The sequence below is a fragment of the Anolis sagrei genome, chromosome X (assembly GCF_037176765.1).
Source record: "Anolis sagrei isolate rAnoSag1 chromosome X, rAnoSag1.mat, whole genome shotgun sequence".
Lineage (NCBI taxonomy): Eukaryota > Metazoa > Chordata > Lepidosauria > Squamata > Dactyloidae > Anolis > Anolis sagrei.
In genome coordinates this window covers 42,958,019-42,977,854 of record NC_090034.1, presented here as the reverse complement: position 1 = coordinate 42,977,854, position 19,836 = coordinate 42,958,019, and the positions used below count along the sequence as shown (strand labels likewise).

The 19,836-nt window shown below is 42.9% G+C and overlaps 1 protein-coding gene across 4 annotated transcripts in view; it reads left to right on the top strand.

Moving 5' to 3' along the window:
* NOS1 (nitric oxide synthase 1) overlaps positions 1 to 19,836 on the top strand; it is a 220,834-nt gene that overhangs the window by 162,890 nt on the left and 38,108 nt on the right. For all 4 annotated transcript variants that reach the window (XM_067473256.1, XM_067473257.1, XM_060785472.2 and 1 more), the window contains 8 exons: positions 8,039 to 8,176; positions 11,685 to 11,830; positions 12,599 to 12,761; positions 13,799 to 13,890; positions 17,427 to 17,568; positions 18,276 to 18,415; positions 18,723 to 18,897; positions 19,647 to 19,748. In XM_067473256.1, the coding sequence (XP_067329357.1) occupies positions 8,039 to 8,176; positions 11,685 to 11,830; positions 12,599 to 12,761; positions 13,799 to 13,890; positions 17,427 to 17,568; positions 18,276 to 18,415; positions 18,723 to 18,897; positions 19,647 to 19,748 (1,098 nt within the window). The remainder of the gene's footprint in view (positions 1 to 8,038; positions 8,177 to 11,684; positions 11,831 to 12,598; positions 12,762 to 13,798; positions 13,891 to 17,426; positions 17,569 to 18,275; positions 18,416 to 18,722; positions 18,898 to 19,646; positions 19,749 to 19,836) is intronic.

The following is a 19,836-nucleotide window of genomic DNA, read 5'->3' as shown; positions in this document are numbered from 1 at the left end:
TCATCTATCCCACATCTCCCGAAATTCTCTCTGTTGGAAAACCTAGTCTGCCATAATACACTTGTCCAGTTTTTAAAGTACCATTAGATGATGTTGGTTTGCTGTAACAGGTTGGTTTGATTCCTTCCTTCTGAATTACCATCTAATGCATTAAAAAGGTCAGGGTTTCTCTTGACATTAAGTCTAGTTGTGTCCAACTCTGGGGGGTGGCGCTCATCTCCATTTCTAAGCTGAAGAGCCGGTATTGTCCGTAGATGTCTCCAAGGTCATGTGGCTGGCGTGGCTGCATGGAGCGTTGTTAGCTTCCCACCGAAGCGGTACCTATTGATCTATTCACACATGCATGTTTTTGAACTGCTAGGTTGGCGGAAGCTGAGGCTAACAGCGGAAGCTCACACTGTCCTATGGATACAAACCGCCAACCTTTTGGTCAGCAAATTCTGCAGCTTAACAGTTTAATCTGCTGTGCCACCACACCCCCGCTGATGCATTAGAGGGGCAATAAACTAGTCCATCCTTTGACTTAAATACTTCTTAATGCTCATAACTCAGGAGTACTTATGGCACAGTGAGTTAAACCACTGAGCTGCTGGACTTGCTGACCGAAAGGTCACAGGTTCGAATCTGGGGAACGGCATGTGCTTCCGCTGTTGGCCCCTGCTTCTGCCAACCTAGCAGTTTGAAAGCATGCAAATGTGACTAGATCAATAGGTACTGCTCCACTGGGAAGGTAACGGAGCTCCATGCAGTCATTTTGGCCACATGACCTTGGAGGTGTCTGCGGACAATGCCGGCTCTTCAGCTTAGAAATGGAAATGAGCACACCAACCCCCAGAGTCGGACATGACTGGACTTAATGTCAGGGGAAAACCTTTACCCACCCTATCTCCCAGATGTCTCAGCCTCCCGGGAAGATTGGAAAAGTGGCATTCCCAACCCCTGCGAGCACCAGCTTCCCCCCAGCCCTGTTTTCACTCCTCTTTGCTCCAAAGTTTCTCCTTTCATGCTGCAATCCCTCAGCCTGCTGCCTGGCTTCCTGCCTTGCCCCACCTACGGCTCAAAGGGAAACATTTTGCACGGTTACTTCTCTGCCAAACCGTTCTATATAAAAATGAGGAACACTGAGAAATCTAAAACAATGTAAGAGGAAATAGTACATTTATATTTTTCCCTGCGCTTGAGGGGAAAAGTTCACACGGGGAGCATCAGCCTGTAAAGGAAGCTATTTGCTCAGTTAGACAGCAAAGCAATGACTTTGGTTGTGAGAGACCCTATAAGGGCTTAGAATGGAAAAAAAGGTTTTTTTGATTCACATTTCAGTCATTGATTACCAGGTTCACATTTTCCAAATCAATATACAATTACGGGCGCAGCTACCCTTTTAGACTTGGTGATATGCACCTAGAATTTTGCAATGTGATTTATGTGTGCATTGCTGAATGTGCAGGATGATGTTAAATTAACATATTCACAACTTTTAAAATGTGAATGTTAGGCACTCTAGCATAAAGGTAGGCATATTAACTAGTTATAGAGCAGGCATGGGCAAACCTTGACCTTCCCTCCAGGTGTTTTAGACTTCAACTCCCACATTTCCTAACAGCCTCAAGCCCGTTCCTTTTCCCCCTCAGTCACTTAAGAGGAAAAAGAAAAGAGGAAGGAAAAAGAAGGGGCCTGAGGCTGTTAGGAATTGTGGGAGTTGAAGTCCAAAACACCTGGAGGGCCAAAGTTTGCCCATGCCTGTTACAGAGCATATAGTAAGACCCCCCACATCTGCGAGGAATACATTCCCAGCTGGACTGAGGTTACATGAAACCACAGATATGACCAAACACCAGGAAATTATCTGACTTCCAACCCTAGTTTATCATAGAATCATGTTGGAGGATCTAGAGAGGTGTCCTCTCAAGGAATTTTGCTAGGGTTTCCAAGGCAACTCCGTAGTAGCCTCTAAGAAAAGTATACCATAGAATCACCTGAGGGACCCAGCAAATTCCTAGAGATCATCCTCCCCCCCCCTCCCCATTATGGTACATGAAACCACAAATATGGATTCTAGGATTACAGGATCTCACGGTATTAGAGTAATGTATAGAGCGATAGTAAAGCTTCTGTTTATAGAGGATATTTACACTATCAGGTGCTGATCATCTCTGAGTAACATTACAACAGCAGTGTGCCAAAGTCTTTGGCTATTGGCTGGAGTGAACTTCAGAATGCCACCATTTTGGAACAGATGAAGGCAGATGCGGAACATTGATGTGTTGGGTTGTTGTAGGTTTTTTCGGGCTATATGGCCATGGTCTAGAGGCATTTTCTCCTGATGTTTCGCCTGCCTCTATGGCAAGCATCCTCAGAGGTATGCTTGCCATAGATGCAGGATGCTTGCCATAGATGCTGGCCTCTGAGGATGCTTGCCATAGATGCAGGCGAAACGTCAGGAGAAAATGCCTCTAGACCAGGGGTCCTCAAACTTTTTAAACAGAGAGCCAGGTCACAGTCCCTCAAACTGTTGGAGGGCCGGATTATAATTTGAAAAAAAAAAACATGATTGAATTCCTATGCACACTGCAGATATCTTATTTGTAGTTCAGAAAAAAATTAGTATTAGTATTTCAATGGGAAGTGTGGGCCTGCTTTTGGCTGATGAGATAGGATTGTTGTTGTTGTTGTTGTTGTTGTTGTGTGCTTTCAAGTCATTTCAGACTTATGTTGATGCTGAGTGAGGGCCGGGTAAATGACGTTGGAGGGCCGTATTCGGCCCCCAGGCCTTAGTTTGAGGACCTCTGCTCTAGACCATGGCCATATAGAATCCTAGAATCATAGAATCAAAGAGTTGGAAGAGACCTCATGGGCCATCCAGTCCAACCCCCTGCCAAGAAGCAGGAATATTGCATTCAAATCACCCCTGACAAATGGCCATCCAGCCTCTGCTTAAAAGCTTCCAAAGAAGGAGCCTTCATCACACTCCGGGGCAGAGAGTTCCACTGCTGAACGGCTCTCACATAGCCCGAAAAAACCTACAACAACCCAGCCATGATTCCGGCCATGAAAGCCTTCGACAATACATTGATGTGTTGTCTTGGGGTTTTCTTAAAATAAGAGTGGAAAAAAGTGCTCAGCTGGAAGGCGGAGGACGACCACCCCTGACTTGGAGATGCTTTTGGATTGGACTCCTATCCTCACACCCGGTGTGCCAGCTAGTAACAATGAGATTTGTACTCTATCCCATCTGCCAGATTGGAAAAGGCTGCTCCAAGAGTTCATGAAAGGTCCCTTGGCATGCTGGGCAATCTGATCCGAGTAATTCCGACAGATTCCCCTGGCATTGTCTTTCACCTGTTGGAATGTCTTGCTTTGCATGTTCCCTGCTAAGCCTGTGGCTCTGTAAGCCCCTTTATATCCTTCTGCACTGAAGCTTAATTCCTTTCCATGTTAGGAGTGATAAAATCCTCTCCTCTTTTTAGGGCTTAGAAATATAAGCTGCTCTTATATCAGTGCCTCCCTTCCCTGGAACTGTGCAAACGTCTTTTTTCTTCTTTTTAAATTCCTCCTGTCCTTATAATTAAGTGATGACTATTGGCTTCCATCTCCATAGGAGTGTTGAATCTCCTCTGGGTTTTAGTCCAAACTTTAAAAGACCTAACCATGTGCAGAACCAATTATGGAGCTAGGTTTCAGCCCTTAAGTGAGCTCAGAGTTCAGAGCCAAATTCCAAGCAACTGACCTGGAAGCCATCGGCAGCTGCTATTCCACATACTGGTACCAACTCCAGTTTCTTTGAAGGCACTCTAACCACAGTCCATGGAATAAAGAAGTCTTCCTCAAGAAATAGGGATTAAAATATTGCTCATAAAGATGTGGGTGAGATTGACAGAGATTTTGATTCCATTTATTTTTCCCCGCTGAAGTCATTTAACAGAGATACAGTAGAGTCTTGCCTATCCAAACTTTGCTCATCCAATGTTCTGTATTATCCAACGCAGGCTGCCTCCCTCCCGGATTCACAGCTGTTTCAATACATAGCAATGTTTTGGTTCTAAATTCGTAAATACCGTGACTGCTTCTTAGCAGGGGGTTGGACTTGATGGCCCATGAGATCTCATCCAACTCTATGATTCTATGATTCTACTACATACGAGGGTTGAATGAAAAGCAATGCCTGCACCTTCGCAACTCCTCAACAGATGGCGGTACTGGTATGCGGCAGATACTGCCTTGTTCAGTAGACTCTCCTCTACAGTTCCATTTTGGCAGGAAGCCTTAGCATTGAACGGTTGTGTTATTAAAGTGCGAAGTATGGAACCCTGCATAGACAGTCAGTCAATGCGACTTAAACAACCTGAAGTCATTGAATTCTTGACAGCAGAAGGTGTCACCTGAACATCTTTAAACTTACTCACCCAGTGACACACAGTAGTCACATCAACACAATCACCATAAACAGCTTGCATTCTCTGATGAATCTCCTTTGGCGTGACACCTTCTGCTATCAAGAATTCAATGACTGCACGTTGCTTAAGTCGCCTTGACCAACCATCTTAGCAGGGTTCCATACTTCGCACTTTTACAATACAACCGTTCAATGCTAAGGCTTCCTGCCAAAATGGAACTGTAGAGGAGAGTCTACTGAACAAGCCAGTACCTGCCGCATACCAGTACTGTCATCTGTTCAGGAGTTACAAAGGTGGAGGCATTACTTTTTATTCAACCCTCATAATATTGCTGTGTATTGAATTGCTTTTTCTGTTGAATTTGTTGTAAAATATGAAGGTTTGGTGCTTAATTTGTGAAATCATAATGTAATTTGACGTTTAATAGGCTTTTCCTTAATCCCTCCTTATTATCCAACATTTTTGCTTATCCAACGTTCTGCCAGCACATTTATGTTGGATAAGCGAGACTCTACTGTACCTCCAACATTTCATAGTTAAAACCAAATAATAATAATAATAATAACAACAACAATAACAACGTTATTTACACCCCACCACCATCTCCCCGAAGGGACTCGGGGTGGCTCACACGGAAGCACTACTAGTTCCGAGCAAAACATGAACAATACATAAACATACAGACTATAACAATATCAATTACAATAGCAAACATGCATAAAATGACACATAGTAAAATTATTAAAATTCATAAAAATACAGCAGATAAAACTGGCAGTCTTAAAATTAGCAACTCAAGTGCCAGAGTGAAGTCACTAAGTCCTCACATCTAACCATTAAAATCTACTCAAGGTCAAAGGTCTGTCTAAAAAGCCAAGTTTTTAAGACTCAGACCGAAAAGCTTGGAGAGAGGGGGCTAACCTAATCTCTCTAGGGAGAGCATTCCAGAACCAGGGCGCCGCCACCAAGAAGGTCCTCTCTCGTCCCACCAGCCAAACTTGAGATGGTGGCAGGACCGAGAGAAGGGCCTCTCTGGCAGATCTCAGAGCCTGCGCTGTTTCATAGAAGAAGATGTGGTCTCGAAGATAGATGTATGGCCAAGAAGCATGAATGTGCGGTCAAACTGGCAAAATTCCATAATGAGGAAAAACACACAATCTAGGAGTGGCTGCAGCAGTTTGCTTTTGCCTTAGTTTCCTGGGAAGGGAACCCCATTTTCTCCTTTCCATGTTGGTTGAAGCTTCTGAAAACTCCAGTCCAGAAGCATGTCACAGGCCAAAGATTCCCTGCCCTTGACACAGCTAAACTTGCATTTATGTATGGTATGGATGCAAATTTTAACTTTTTTGGTGATGTGCTTTGTCTTTTTCGAAAAGTTGTAAATGACCACCACAGAGTCTGGAGAGTTCCTTTTTAAACAATTTGTTTCTGATGTGTTTTAAATGGTAACTTGTTGTGTGTTACCATTTTGAATGAGTAACTCATTGCTTTCCCCATTGTGTTGTTGTTGTTTTTACTTTGAAATGTTACTTTTATTTGGAATTTTTTTCCTTGGGCTTGGTAACGGAATGTCAGTAATGTGACATGTGCCCTTTGACATGCCTTTTTAATGATCTTTGACAGTAGCTTTCAAAAGAAACTTGAATATGGTACTCCTGGCCCCATTTCCTTTCTTGCCCAGAGCAGAGCAATCAAGGCGCCTCTATGGAAGGCCATCAGTTGCACGCTCCCACACTCCACCCAAGACATGTGTCAACATTGCAGGGGATGTGCTCGTAAAAAAGTTGTTAACAGGCTCCCGGGTAAAAAGTCTTCTAGAATAATGGATCCTCCAGCTGCTGCATTTCTTCTTTCTTCCCCCCCCCCCCCCCCTTTCTGGCAATTCAAGACTGCGGTGGCCCAATTAAGGCCATAAAGGACAGTGCAAGGGACGTGACACTGACAGGAATGAGGTTGAGTGACAAAAGGAGGGCTTTAGCCTCTGGTGGTACAAACAACACAACTCTAAAGTCTTATTTTGTAAATTACTGTTGTGTTGTCGAAGGCTTTAATGGCCGGAATCGCTGGGTTGCTGTAAGGTTTTCAGGCTGTCTGGCCATGTTCCAGAAGCATTCTCTCCTGACGTTTAGCCTGCATCTATGGCAGCCATCCTCAGAGGTTTTGAGGTCTGTTGGAAACTAGGAAAATTGGGTTTCTATATCTGTGGAATGTCCAGGGTGGGAGAAAGAACTCTTGTCTGTTGGAGGTAGGTGTGAATGTTTCAATTGGCCATCTTGATTAGCATTTAATGGCCTAGCAGTTTTCAATGTGTGATTTCTTACTGCCTGGGGGAATCCTTTGTTGAGAGGTGATTAGCTGCCCCTTGATTGTTTCTTGTCTAGAGCTTCCCTGCGTTTATTTACTTTTATAATTTTAGAGTTTTTTAATACTGGTGGCCAGATTTTGTTCATTTTCATGGTTTCTTCCTAAATTACTATTCTTTTTGTAGTAAATGATCCATTGCAATTTGCAACACTTAATCTCTCAAAAGAGAAACAGAGAGTTGACCCACTCTTTTTGGCTGAGCAAGTCTCCTACGGTTCTAAACAGGTACCTTGTCAGGGAGAAGGTCAGCCTCCTGTTGTGCTTCATCCCTCAGCTACAAAAAGACGCATTTAGGAATCGAGGAAGCTGCCATATAACAGCTTAGACTGCTTGCCCATCTTTTAGCCTAGCACCTTCCCCAACATGGTAAAGGTGGAAAGGGGCCACAAGGGCCAACCCTTTTCCATGCAGGGGTGCACTCCCAAAAACAGCCAGCCAACCTGTTTAAAGAACTCCAAAGGCCCCTCTCAGAGACAGTTTATTTCATTGTCAAGCTGTGCTTATAAGTGAAGACATTTCCCCTAAAATTTAAGTAAAATCTCTTTTCTTATAACTTGAATCCATTGCTCTGTGTCTTAGTCTCCGGAGCAGCAGAAAACAAATTTGCTCCATCTTCTACATGACATCCCTTTAGATCAGGCATGGGTAAACTTGGGCCATCCAGGTGTTTTGGACTCCGACTCCCATAATTCCTAACAGCCTCAGGCCCCTTCCTTTCCCCCCTCAGCTGCTTAAGCGGGAGTTGGAGTCCAAAACACCTGGAATTGTGGGAGTTGGAGTCCAAAACACCTGGAGGGCCAAAGTTTGCCCATGTCTGCTTTAGATATTTAATGATGGCTATCTCTCCTGTTCATCTGATGCTTAAGGGCATTGGTCAGCATGATGAGGATTGCTGAAATGTCTGAGCAAAAGGCAGTGCTACTCTGTCTAGTAGAAGTTTCTCATAGTCCTGTTAATGGAATTATAAATACTGGAGTTAAAACATGGGACCTTTGAAATTCAAAACACGCTTTCTACCATTCAGCCGTGTTCTTTCCTCTTGGAGACCTTTTGCTCTTTAGACCTTTGAAGGCCTTTCCACCTACACTTTCGAGCTTATCTCTGCAGTCTTGAAGACAGAAAGTCTGAGAAAGATGGCCAAAAAACCCCCTCTGCTGTACTTTTTGTGCTCTGTGCCAGCTTCAAAGCTCGAGTGATGTCATCGATCCTACATATTAGCTTATCTCTAACCAGCAGGGTTTAATACTATGTGCTCCTCTCTTTCCTCTCCACCCACCCAGGTGCCACCCTCGGGTCGGCAGTCGCCAACCAAGCCTTTGTTGAATGGAAGCCCTTCCAAGTGCCCACGCTTTGCAAAAGTGAGGAACTGGGAGAGTGGCTCTGTACTCAGTGACACTCTGCATCTGAAGAGTACCATGGTAAGTGAGGGGGGGGGGGCATCCTTTTCTAGGCATGCTTTGCCAAGATAATAGGCTGCCTGTCTGATAATGCTTTAGGCAGCTGAGGTTTGGTATCATGAAAAGGTAGTCCCCTAAGATCCTTAACTGTAGACTTTAACAGAAATGCATTGGAACACAGCACTGTGCCTCCTATGCAAATAATAATAATAATAATAATAATAATAATAATAATAATACATTTTATTTATTATTATTATTATTATTATTATTATTAAACTTTATTTGTACCCCGCTAGCATCTCCCGCAGGACTCGATGTGGCTTACAAAGGCCAAGGCCTCAACAAACAATACAACAATACAAAACCTAGGCAAATTAAACAAATTAAGCCAATTAAAGCAGAATATTTATATTCCGCTTTATCTTCCCAAGGGGACTCAGAGTGGATTACAGTATACACACATATAGGTAAACATTTAATGCCATTTATACAGTGAACAGCAATGACATACAATACACAAACAAAGGCAAAGTTTTCCCTTTTCATCTCTGTCGTCTGGAGGCGATACTCAACTCTGGCCATGGGGAGGTGGTCTTGTTCCATTTTCCATGCTGTCCCTAGACCCCTCTTGGTCAAGTTGCCAGCATGGCTGCATGGCGCCTTTTACCTTCCTGCTGAGGCGGTACCTATTAATCTACTCACATTGCATGTTTTCGAATGCTAGGTTGGCAGAAGCTAGGGCTAACAGTAGGAGCTCTCCCTGACCCATGGCTTCGAACTGACAACCTTCTGATCAGCAAGTTTTTCTGCAGGTAGTGGTTTAACCCGCTGTGCTACCGCGGGGCCCACAATGTGTCCTATAAGCCAATGTGTTGCTCTCAGCTGTAAGTAAGACTAATACTGAACTTCTTTTTGTTCAGGTTGGCAGCCACAAACAACATCTGGGATAAACTACATACTACAACTACATACTGGTTGGAATAGGAGAACACTATATTGCCCTTTGCTTCAGAGAGAAAAATATATCCCAGTTTCCCACAATGCTCTGGGAAGATGCTAAGTCAGATGCATTGTTGGAAAAACAGTCATCAGCAACACTGGTGATAGCTGTGTAAGAATACCAAATGTATTAGCCCCAATGCCACCAGAGCCCCCAGTGGTGCAATGGGTTAAACCCTTGAACCGGCAGAACTGAAGACCTGAAGGTCGGAGGTTTGAATCCGGGGAGAGCACGGATGAGCTCCCTCTGTCAGCTTCAGCTCTCCATGCGGGAACATGAGAGAAGCCTCCCACAAGGATGGTATAAGATCAAAACATCCAGGCGTCCCCTAGGCAACGTCCTTGCAGACGGCCAATTCTCTCACACCAGAAGTGACTTGCAGTTTCTCAAGTCGCTCCTGACATGAAAAAAGCCCCAATAACAAGCCTCTTCACATCTTTGTTTGTTCTACATATTTGCCATGTCTCCCCCCCCATCCCCCGAATTCCAAATTAACCAGCAGAATTTCTAAGACATTAATTCTGAAATTGAGCCATCAGCAATTTTCTGCAGGACTCAGATCTTCCATTTGTTCTCAACTCTCTTCCTCCTTCCCTGCACCCCAAGCTCTCTTCCTGACATGCTCTGTACCTTAAGAAATCCTTGTAAATAAATGCCACTTCAATGCAAATGTCTATATGATTTGCATCAAGGTTGTCTTTATGCTGTCTTTTGTTGACACCATATATGCTCCTGCAAAAAAAATGTATCTCGCACAAAGCTCCTTGATGCTGCCACGTGTCCTGTCATTGTCAAGAAGGTGCTTTGCTGTTTTAGCAGTGCACACAAGCACATGTGCACCGGGGTTGGGGAGACGTCAGTAAAGATGGGGATGAATGCGCATGAATGAGCCAAAGAACATAGGCCCCAGACTAGATGCAATGGGAGAGGCGTGTTTGTACTTGATGCGCACTTTCTTTAAAATGCAAATAGAGGTTGTAGTTGGAAACATCAGAAGAAAAGAGCATGGAAATATCAAGCCAGGAGGCTGCAGCTGTGAAAAAGAGGAGGATTGTTAAAAGAGAGGAGGTGAAAATAAAACAAGCAATATCATTATGCCTTCATAAAAATCTATGAAGAATCCACACTGGGATGACTGTGTACAATTCTGATTTATGGAATTGGAAAAAGAATATAGCAGAGCCTGTGTCGTCGAGTGGTTTGAGTGTTGGACTGTGTCTCTGGAGAACAGGGTTTGAATCCTTGTTCAGCTGCAAAAAAAAAAAAAAACCCACTGGGTGACCTTGGGCAAGTCCCCTCAGGGGTGAGAAAGGTGGTGTGTGTGTGTGTGTGTGTGTGTGTGTGTGTGTGTGTGTGTGTATATATATATATATATATAAGTCATACACTCTTAGCCTCAGAAGCTCCCATGATACCGTCTTCTTAGGGTCACAATAAGACAGAAACAATTTGAAGGCACACATCAAGAAAAGGTGCAGAAAACACAAATAAAACAATCAGAGACTGGCAGAACTGTTCTATAGAAGAAAAAACAGGTGAGGTGTATACATTTATGAATGGTATGGAGAAAGTCAACGGGAAGATCTTCTTCTCTGTCTCCAATAACCATCAAATGAAATGTATGGAATTTCAGGCAAATAAAAGGAAATGCTTTTGGATTTAGTATGTAGTTTATCCCAGATGTTGTTTGTGGCTGCCAACCTGAACAAAAAGAAGTACCTGGTCATACTATACCTTATTTAGGGACAGAAACCCTACAGCCTTCCAGATATTGCTTAACCCTGTTCAATGTACCTGATGGTGAGGAATGATGGAGGTTGCTCTTCAGCAACATCTTTGAGGGGGAGCGGAGGAAACACAGTAGTAAATTGGTTTCTGTGAGCTACAATAATTGCAGCCAACTTGGATGGTTGTAAAGAAGAATTAGACAAACTCAGGCATCCATGGTTGCTTGTCATGATGGCGGTTACTCCCTTCCAGCATTGGAGACTGGAAGTAAGGTATAGCTATCATGTCTTATTGGTGGAATTCCCAGAGATGACCAGTTGGACTTAAATGGCCTTTGGTTTGATCCATCAGGGCTCTTACTATATTCTTAGACTGTGATTAGAGCCAGAAAAATGATGTGCGCTGTAGTAGCTACTATTCAATAGCAATCTGAATAAGCCATGACTTATTAGATTTCAAACTAGAATCATACCAATGCTATACTTCCTTGCCTAATCTCATTCACACTCACCTTCAGTGATCATACTGTATTGAACCACAGTTTCCTGTTGCTGCCAAACGGGATAAATCTCAGGCCCCCAATTTTGGATATAATAGAAAATCATAGTTTAACAATCCACAATAGGAACCACGCCATCTACTTTTACTTAGCATAGTATGGAACCGGCATATGAAAAACAAGGCATATCACATGATAGCTGGGCCCACTGACCATTTTCTTTGTTGATACGCTGCATTATTATAACTAACCTCCACAGCAAGTTATCAAGATGTGCTCTTCTGCCTTGTATTTTCTAGGTGACACCTTGCAGTGAGCAGGTCTGCATGGGCTCCATTATGATTCCTTCCCAGCATGTCCGGAGGCCAGAAGAAGTCAGGACTAAAGATCAACTACTTCCACTGGCTAAAGAATTCATTGATCAGTACTATTCATCCATCAAGAGGCAAGTCTTGTGGCTGAACAGTCTGAGCTGCTGTTGGCAAAACCCCAGAGATTTCTAAACCACCAAGCTAGCCAACTGAACTAGCTTTCCTATGGCTAGAACACAGAATTCGTGATGCAGCTTATTATGGTTCTGATTGTCCAGTTTTACATCTCTATCCTCTTTTGGCTGAGGACACATCTATTTGTATTTGTATCTGAGCTTAGAAAAACCCACTTTCATGGACTACACAGCTCCCAGAAACCTCTAGCCAGTGCGATCAGGCCTGTAGCAGAAGGTGGATTAACCAGTGAATGAGTTAACCAGTTAAAATTCATGAGTAAGCCAGCTTTTTAAAAACCAGAAACATTTCGGAGGGGGGGGGGTAACCTTTAACACACATCCCCTGGCTTAAACCCCGAGTACGGTCAGTGGTTATGCTATTATGTATTTAAAACATTTATATTCCGCCCTTCTCACCCCAAAGGGGACTCAGGGCAGAGCACAGCATATAAACAGCAAGCATTCCATGCTGGAACATAAAATAACTATAAATATACACAAACACTAAAAACAGATACATCTACTTTAAATCAGATATTTAAAACCATCTCAAAACACCATGCTAGCTGGGAAATTCTGTGAGTTCTAGTCCAAAAATGTTACGTTCATAAGTTTGAATAGGCATCCATGTTGAAAAGAAGAGTGTACATTTGTATAGTGCCACACAGCTTTGTCTAACACCTTGGTACTGTTGAAAGCTGCTGGCTTCTGTCTCTAAACTGACAGGTTTGGTTCCAAGGCCCACACAGAGAGACTGGAGGAAGTCACCAAGGAGATTGAAGCTACTGACACTTACCAACTGCGAGATACAGAACTGATCTATGGAGCTAAGCACGCCTGGCGTAATGCTTCCCGCTGTGTGGGAAGGATTCAGTGGTCCAAGCTTCAGGTGAGGACACGGTTGCCTTGTGTGCAGGTGGCAGAGAAGAGTATGGCAAATGAGCATCAAACTGAGAACTGGCAGGGAGGCTTCTTATTTAGATAAGGAAAGTTGCTCTCCCAGAAAGTTTGAACAAGTTGGTTTCAAACTAAAATGATTCACTGGGTTGCTGTGAGTTTTCCAGGCTGTCTGGCCATGTACCAGAAGCATTCTCTCCTGATGCTTCACCCACATCTATGGCAAGTATCCTCAGAAGTTGAGAGGTCTATTGGAAACTAGGCAAGTGAGTTTTATATATCTGTGGAATGTCCAGGATATATAAACCTAATATGTATAACCCTGGCCAGAGAGCCCAGAAAACTCACAGCAACCCAGTGATTCCGACCATGAAAACCTTTGAAAATACATTAAAATGATTCAGTCTTCTTCAATTGGTAGAACACTGGCTAACACACATTTTGGTATCTCCAGTGTTAGTCCTGCTTCTGAGTATATTTGATCTGCTGATTCCAAAAATGGCACCTGTTTTCCCCCATCAGCTCTAGTTTTTGAGATGCAGAACATATGCCATATGCCAGACACCATCTGCTCGCCCATAGGACATCATGGTAACCATATCTAAGAAACTAGAGCTGACGCAACCTATCCAATGCAATTTTCTGAATCAGTGCCCCACAGAACCCCAGGAGCAGGTCTAAAAATCAAGACATCAAGGGAAACAATGATAATCAAGGGGCTGGAGAAAGCTTAATAAGAGTATTCTCAAGAAATAAATGCCTGCCATTGCCTCCAAGGGGAACAGACCAAGAAGAGTGATGCCAAACTGTTTTTACCATTCAAACATTCCTCCAAAGCTTTAAGCAAAATCTCCTTTCCTGCAACTTAAGCCCTTTATGTTTTGCCCTGCCCTCTGGGACATCAAAGAACATGCCTTTGCCCTCATCTGTGTAGCAGCCCTCAGGGGTTCAAATGTGCTTGTTCTTTCTCTGAGCCTCACCCTCTCTTTTGCCTTTCACTTGAACTCATTTCCCTTTGATTTCTTTCAGGTGTTTGATGCCCGCGACTGCACCACTGCCCATGGGATGTTCAATTACATTTGTAACCACATAAAATATGCCACTAACAAAGGGAATCTCAGGTATGTAGTACATGAAAGCCAGACTTGGAGAAATTATCAATTTGCAGATGTCACTGGATCTTAGTGTGACCAATGGCCAGGAATGATGGGAGCTATAATCTTAACATTTGGAGAGTTACAGATTTACCAGAATGTGTGTGTGTGTTTGTGTGTGTGTAAAAGAAAAGGTATCAGAGCCTGAAGCAACATGGATGTCCTTTGTGTTCATTTTGACCCAACCAGTTTTGTATTTGTTCTCATGCAGAAAGACAAACAGCAGTTTATGGGCTTAGCTGCATTCTTCACAGAAATAATATTGTTGCAAGATATTCTAGTTGTCATGCAAAGCATTTTGGGATAACTTGGTCTTGAATGGGTAATAGAGAAAAAGGTATTGATGAAAATGAAGAATGTTATAACCACTTTGTTGATGTGGATCAATGCTAGGTCATGCATTTTTGGACTCTCTTTGAAGATGTGTGCCTCAGGGGTGTTGCAATGAGCACCTACACCTCTCAGTGCACCACTATATCACTGGTTTCCTACAGAGATAGAGAAACAAGCTAGAATTGAACACTCTTTCAGTCTTTATGGATAACTCTAATCTAAAATGGATCGAGTTTCCACCTGAAAAGTATGCAAGGTTTTTAACATAGGGCTGCAACAAATAGGATGGCCCATGGTAGTGTGTGTGCATACAGGAACTGTTTAAGCCTTTTCTGGCTTTGGAGAGTTCTGCAGATAAAGAATTGCCTTATAGATGTTGGTGGACTGCAGTTTCCATCATCGCTAATCACCATAGCCAATGGCGTTGAATAACAGAAATTGCACCACTACAAACAGATTAATAAACTGATAAAACTAATTAAACGCAGCATGACATGCAATACAAGATGCATGTGAACAAGGGTAGGACACTACAAATAGATACAGGAAAAGTTTCCGCCTGAGTCTAATACAGAAAGCTGTTTTATCTTGGCTACCTCAGAGAGAAACTTGACAACAGACAAGGTCACGTGGAGGAAATAATAAAAACTTTACATGGAATTGGGCTGCTCTACAGGATAGGCTGCTCACTAGTTGGTTAATAATATGTAGCTGAACCTGTTTATCAAAACTGCAGGACAATAAGATATGATTCATACATTCAACATCCTGGTTATTGCATGGGCAAAATCTTGCATTGTATGGGACCCCCACAAATGTACCTCGAAGCACTTCAGATGGGAACACATTGCTATTTGCTTGGAAAATAGGCAGCTATCTTTGGCCACAGTCAAGTTCTTAAGATAATTTGCTTCATGGAGAGGCCCAACATAGTGTATACTCAGGGTGCTTGGGGAACAAGAAACATATGAGCAAGAACGCAGCTCACAGAAGACGATGTCCCATAGTATTCATTTAATAGATTTAAGTTCCATGTTGAAGCCCAGCTGAGATAAGAGAGATGAAAAAAGGCCGATAGAAGAGACCTTTTTAGAGTTAAGCTTGAATCACTTGCTAGTGTAAATCATCCTGGGCTAGATGGTGAATCAGACCTGAGCCCAGCCTGTAAACACTGATCTGATGCTCAAACCACTGATGCTCAAACTAATGAGAAACTTTTAGCTGCCTGGAAGCTTTCATAGAGAAGAAGAATCACATGACTACTTCCAGCCTAGTTTTAATATTCTTACTTGCACATCAGAATGAATTCTCTGTAAATTGTCTACATTTGATCAGAGTTGGGCTGTGGGTGGTCCAGACTGAATCTTGTGGGTTCAAGTCCTGACACCCCAGCAAGCGAGAGTCCAAAAGTGGCAAGCTCAAACCCAGAACCTCAATCAATGGCTGATACCAAAGGAGAGACTCCCTCCTGGGCACACAGAAAACTGGGCGACTTGGAAGGCACTGAACAGACTGCACTCTGGCACCATGAGATGCAGAGCCAATCTTAAGAAATGGGGCCACAAAGTGGAATGCACGACATGCGAGTGTGGAGAAGAGCAAACCACTGACCACCTGTTGCAATGCAACCTGAGCCCTGCTACATGCACAATGGAGGACCTCCTTGCGGCAACACCAGAGGCACTGCAAGTGGCCAGCTACTGGTCAAAGGACATTTAATCAACTACCAAGCTTGAAAATTCTGTGTTTTGTCTGTCTGTCTGTCTGTCTGTTTGTTTTTGTTAAAATGTAATACAAATGTCTGGTTGCTGATGACATGATAAATAAATAAATAAATAAATAAATAAATAAATAAGTCCTGACAAATGTGTAGCTTGGAGAGCATCCACATTCATTCTAACACAGGGGATCACAATGTGGCTAAACCCATACCTGCTGACCATGGAACAAGCCTTTACATCAAGAAATTGACTTCTTATAGCCAAAGGCTAAATTCCAGTTTGGGAATGGATGGGCTGGGAACATCTTCCAGCTGTAGGTTGGGCTAAGGACGTGGAATAGGACATTTTCTGTCAAACTTGAAAAGAATAGGATCCCAGGTAAGTGAAGGAGCTGTTTGTCCAACTGTATGTGGTTGTAGGGTAGGCTGGACAGGATATGGATAAGGTCAACTAAAGAGAAAAGTAACTGGCTGGGAAGTATTTGGATGTACTGTCATGTACCCAACCCCTTCCGCACCCATCTTACACAATGTATGCTCCCCAGAAAGTGTGCTCTATTTCTCATCTGCTGTTGGTGAGTGGTGAGGAGAGAACCTTGAGGACAATTTGTGAGGGGGGAGCAGGGAGTTGTGTTTTCTTGCTCTCTTACCTGAACAATATTTTGAAATGGCTGAATGAGATACGGTCTTCTTTTTAACACTTAGCTATGCAGCTTGTTTTAAAAAGCAAAACATCCTCCAGCACTCTGTGGTGTTCCTCCAGCAGCCTTCTCGCCAGCCAGGCTTCCTGAAGTGCCCAGAGAAGAAGTCAGAACCTAATATCTTCCCAGGAGATAGAAAGTACTGCAGAAGATGCTGCAAAGCAATAAAAACACAAAACTTTAAAGGGATGCTACATCTCATTCAGCCACCTTACTTAAGCAAGAGAGCACGAAAAAAGATATGCCTTAATTCCAGGCTTCAGACTGGAACGAGGAGGTGGGGATGACATTGGATACTGCAGTAATTGCCTGGCACCAATTTAACTAATAATCCAGAATTGGAAGCATTGGGTCCTCCAGATGTTTTGGATTTCAGCTCCCAGAAGTCCCAGCCAGGGATTATAGGAATTGTCCAAAAATCTATGATGAGTACAATTAAACAGAACGAAGTATATCGAAATCAAAATTTTGTCTACTGTTTGTTTGTTACATTTGAAACCCACATTTCCTCCCATGAGCTGAAAACAACATATATGGCTGTTCTTATCCATACTTTATCCCCAGAAGAATCCTATGAGGTAGGTTCAGCCTGAAAGAAGAGAGAAAGTGATCAAAACCCTTTGGTTTTTGATAGATCACCCAAGTCCTTGAAGAACACAATTGATATCTTCTTCCCGACTGTGGTCTTTCTGTTTATTGGAGTGATAATATCAGACCCAGAATAGCACATTATTCTTCTGCCCTCTCAGGTCTGCCATCACCATATTCCCCCAGAGGACAGATGGCAAACATGACTTCCGAGTCTGGAATTCCCAACTCATCCGCTACGCTGGTTACAAGCAACTGGATGGCTCCATCCTGGGAGACCCAGCTAATGTGGAGCTGACTGAGGTTGGTATTTAAAGATATGGAATTGCTACTCCTCCCTGTTTTAGATGCTGCAGAATTATATCTTTGACAGAGAGTTGTCTCATGTTTTGAGGCTTTGTGACACCAGCTCTTCATCAGCGTAAGGTTGCTCTTGCAGCCACATTAGTTTGACCTTAGTACAGATATTTATCCCCTCTCATTGTTTTATATCTGTTCTTATAAGCTTCCACATCAATCAGTTAAATATTTCTATTGAATATGTAGAAGATGCAGAATTAGAATAGAATTCCATTGCTATTTTAGAGAGCTCAAACAATTGAGGTTTTTTACAAAAACGGATAATTCAACATATTTGGGCAGTTTAAATATTTTGCTTATTAGCAATCATTTCTTTCATACCCAAAATACACTTTTCCCCAGCTTCGAATCTATCAACTTCAGGGAAATAAGCAGCAGTTTGATTTCTCTAAAAGAACATAGAATGATGTTATTTGGGTCCTGAAGGGAAAGGCATTTCCTGTGACAAGGCTTACCACAGACTGGATGGGACCAAATATTTCAAAGCCACTAGTGTTTTTATCACACTCTAATAAAATGAGGGAGGAAGGAAACTTTTTGCCCTCCAAACTGGGCAGAACTGGTCTCCTTTTAAGTATTTGACCTTCACCAGACATATCAATGGGCAGTTGATGGTAAGTCACTTGTCTTGTCCTCTCTTTGGGATACAGATCTGTATACAGCAAGGGTGGAAAGCACCCAGGGGCCGCTTCGATGTCCTACCGCTCCTTCTCCAGGCTAATGGCCAAGATCCAGAACTTTTTGAAATCCCGCCTGAGCTAGTGCTGGAAGTACCCATAAGGCACCCCAAGTAAGTCAAAATACCTCTTGTAGAACCGTTAAGCAAATCTGAAGCCTTCCTGAGTCCTTTTGGGAGTTAACCCTGTCTTTGGGCTCTTCCTGGCTTATGTGCATGCATGTGTGAATGTTTCTCTGCGTTGCACATGGCCTCAGAGTCTGAAAAGGCTGGGTAGCACTGTTCTGCAACTCAGAGCTTAGAGATATTTTTTGGTGGACTGCAAGATTTTGGACATTAAGCCCTGAATTCTGCTGTAGCCCTTAAGCATGGGTCCATTTCTTGTAGCTCAGACTCTTTGGTCCCACTTTCTCCTTTGCAGGTTTGCCTGGTTTAAAGACCTGGGGCTTCAGTGGTATGGCTTACCAGCTGTTTCCAACATGCTGCTCGAAATTGGAGGCTTGGAGTTCTCAGCCTGCCCCTTCAGCGGTTGGTACATGGGCACCGAGATTGGCGTCCGTGATTACTGCGACAACTCTCGCTACAATATTCTAGAGGTAGCAATTAGCATTGGCATGCTGCTTTTCAGCATTCAGAACATTACATATTTGCAGTGTTTATGATGACTGTTGAAAGGAAGTTGGTTATGTTATTAGGGATGTGGAAATCTGTTCATTTGGTTCCTTGATAGACTTCAGAATCCTACTGGTATGCACCTCCCATCCAATTTCCTTATCAGCTTGCAAGACTTTCCCTCCTCCTTCTTGGACAGAAATTCACACATATTTTAATGCACACATTTATAAATTTATTTTCATATTGACTAAAATACATGTGTGCGCGTTTTTCCATTGTATAAAAAATTTTTGTCATGCAAACTAGTGACATTTCAGCCAGGATTCTCTGACTAATAGCTGCATCTGCTTCTATTTTAACCTTGCCTTTGAAGACATAGTTGGGGCTTTTTTAGTGTGAAGCCATAGCCTCAGAGCTAGAACATTTGTTTGGTAAACCGACCTATCAAGTTGTCTTTGACACTTCCAATTGAAGGTCCAAGTAGCATTTAATGGGAAGGACTTTTGCCTGCCTGAGACCCAAACCACAGTTACAGCAGATTAAACTTTCAGTTATTAAACACAGAGGTCGGTTTTTCCAACATACATTGCAACAAAATGGTTTTCTCAAATGCACATTTCACATTTTGAATTTTCCAAAACATGATGGCTGAACCTACAGGCCATTCATTTAATCAGGAATTTTGGCCAACTATCTTTAACTGCATATTTTTATTGTTTTTTCTTGGCAGGAAGTTGCCAAAAAGATGGACTTGGATATGAGGAAGACCTCATCGCTCTGGAAGGACCAGGCCCTGGTGGAGATCAACATTGCTGTCCTATACAGCTTCCAGGTGCCAGGAAATGGTTCTGTAATATCAATGTCCATTTGGTGACATCTGGAATGCAGTTATCAATGGTGTTGGCATTACATAATTTTAG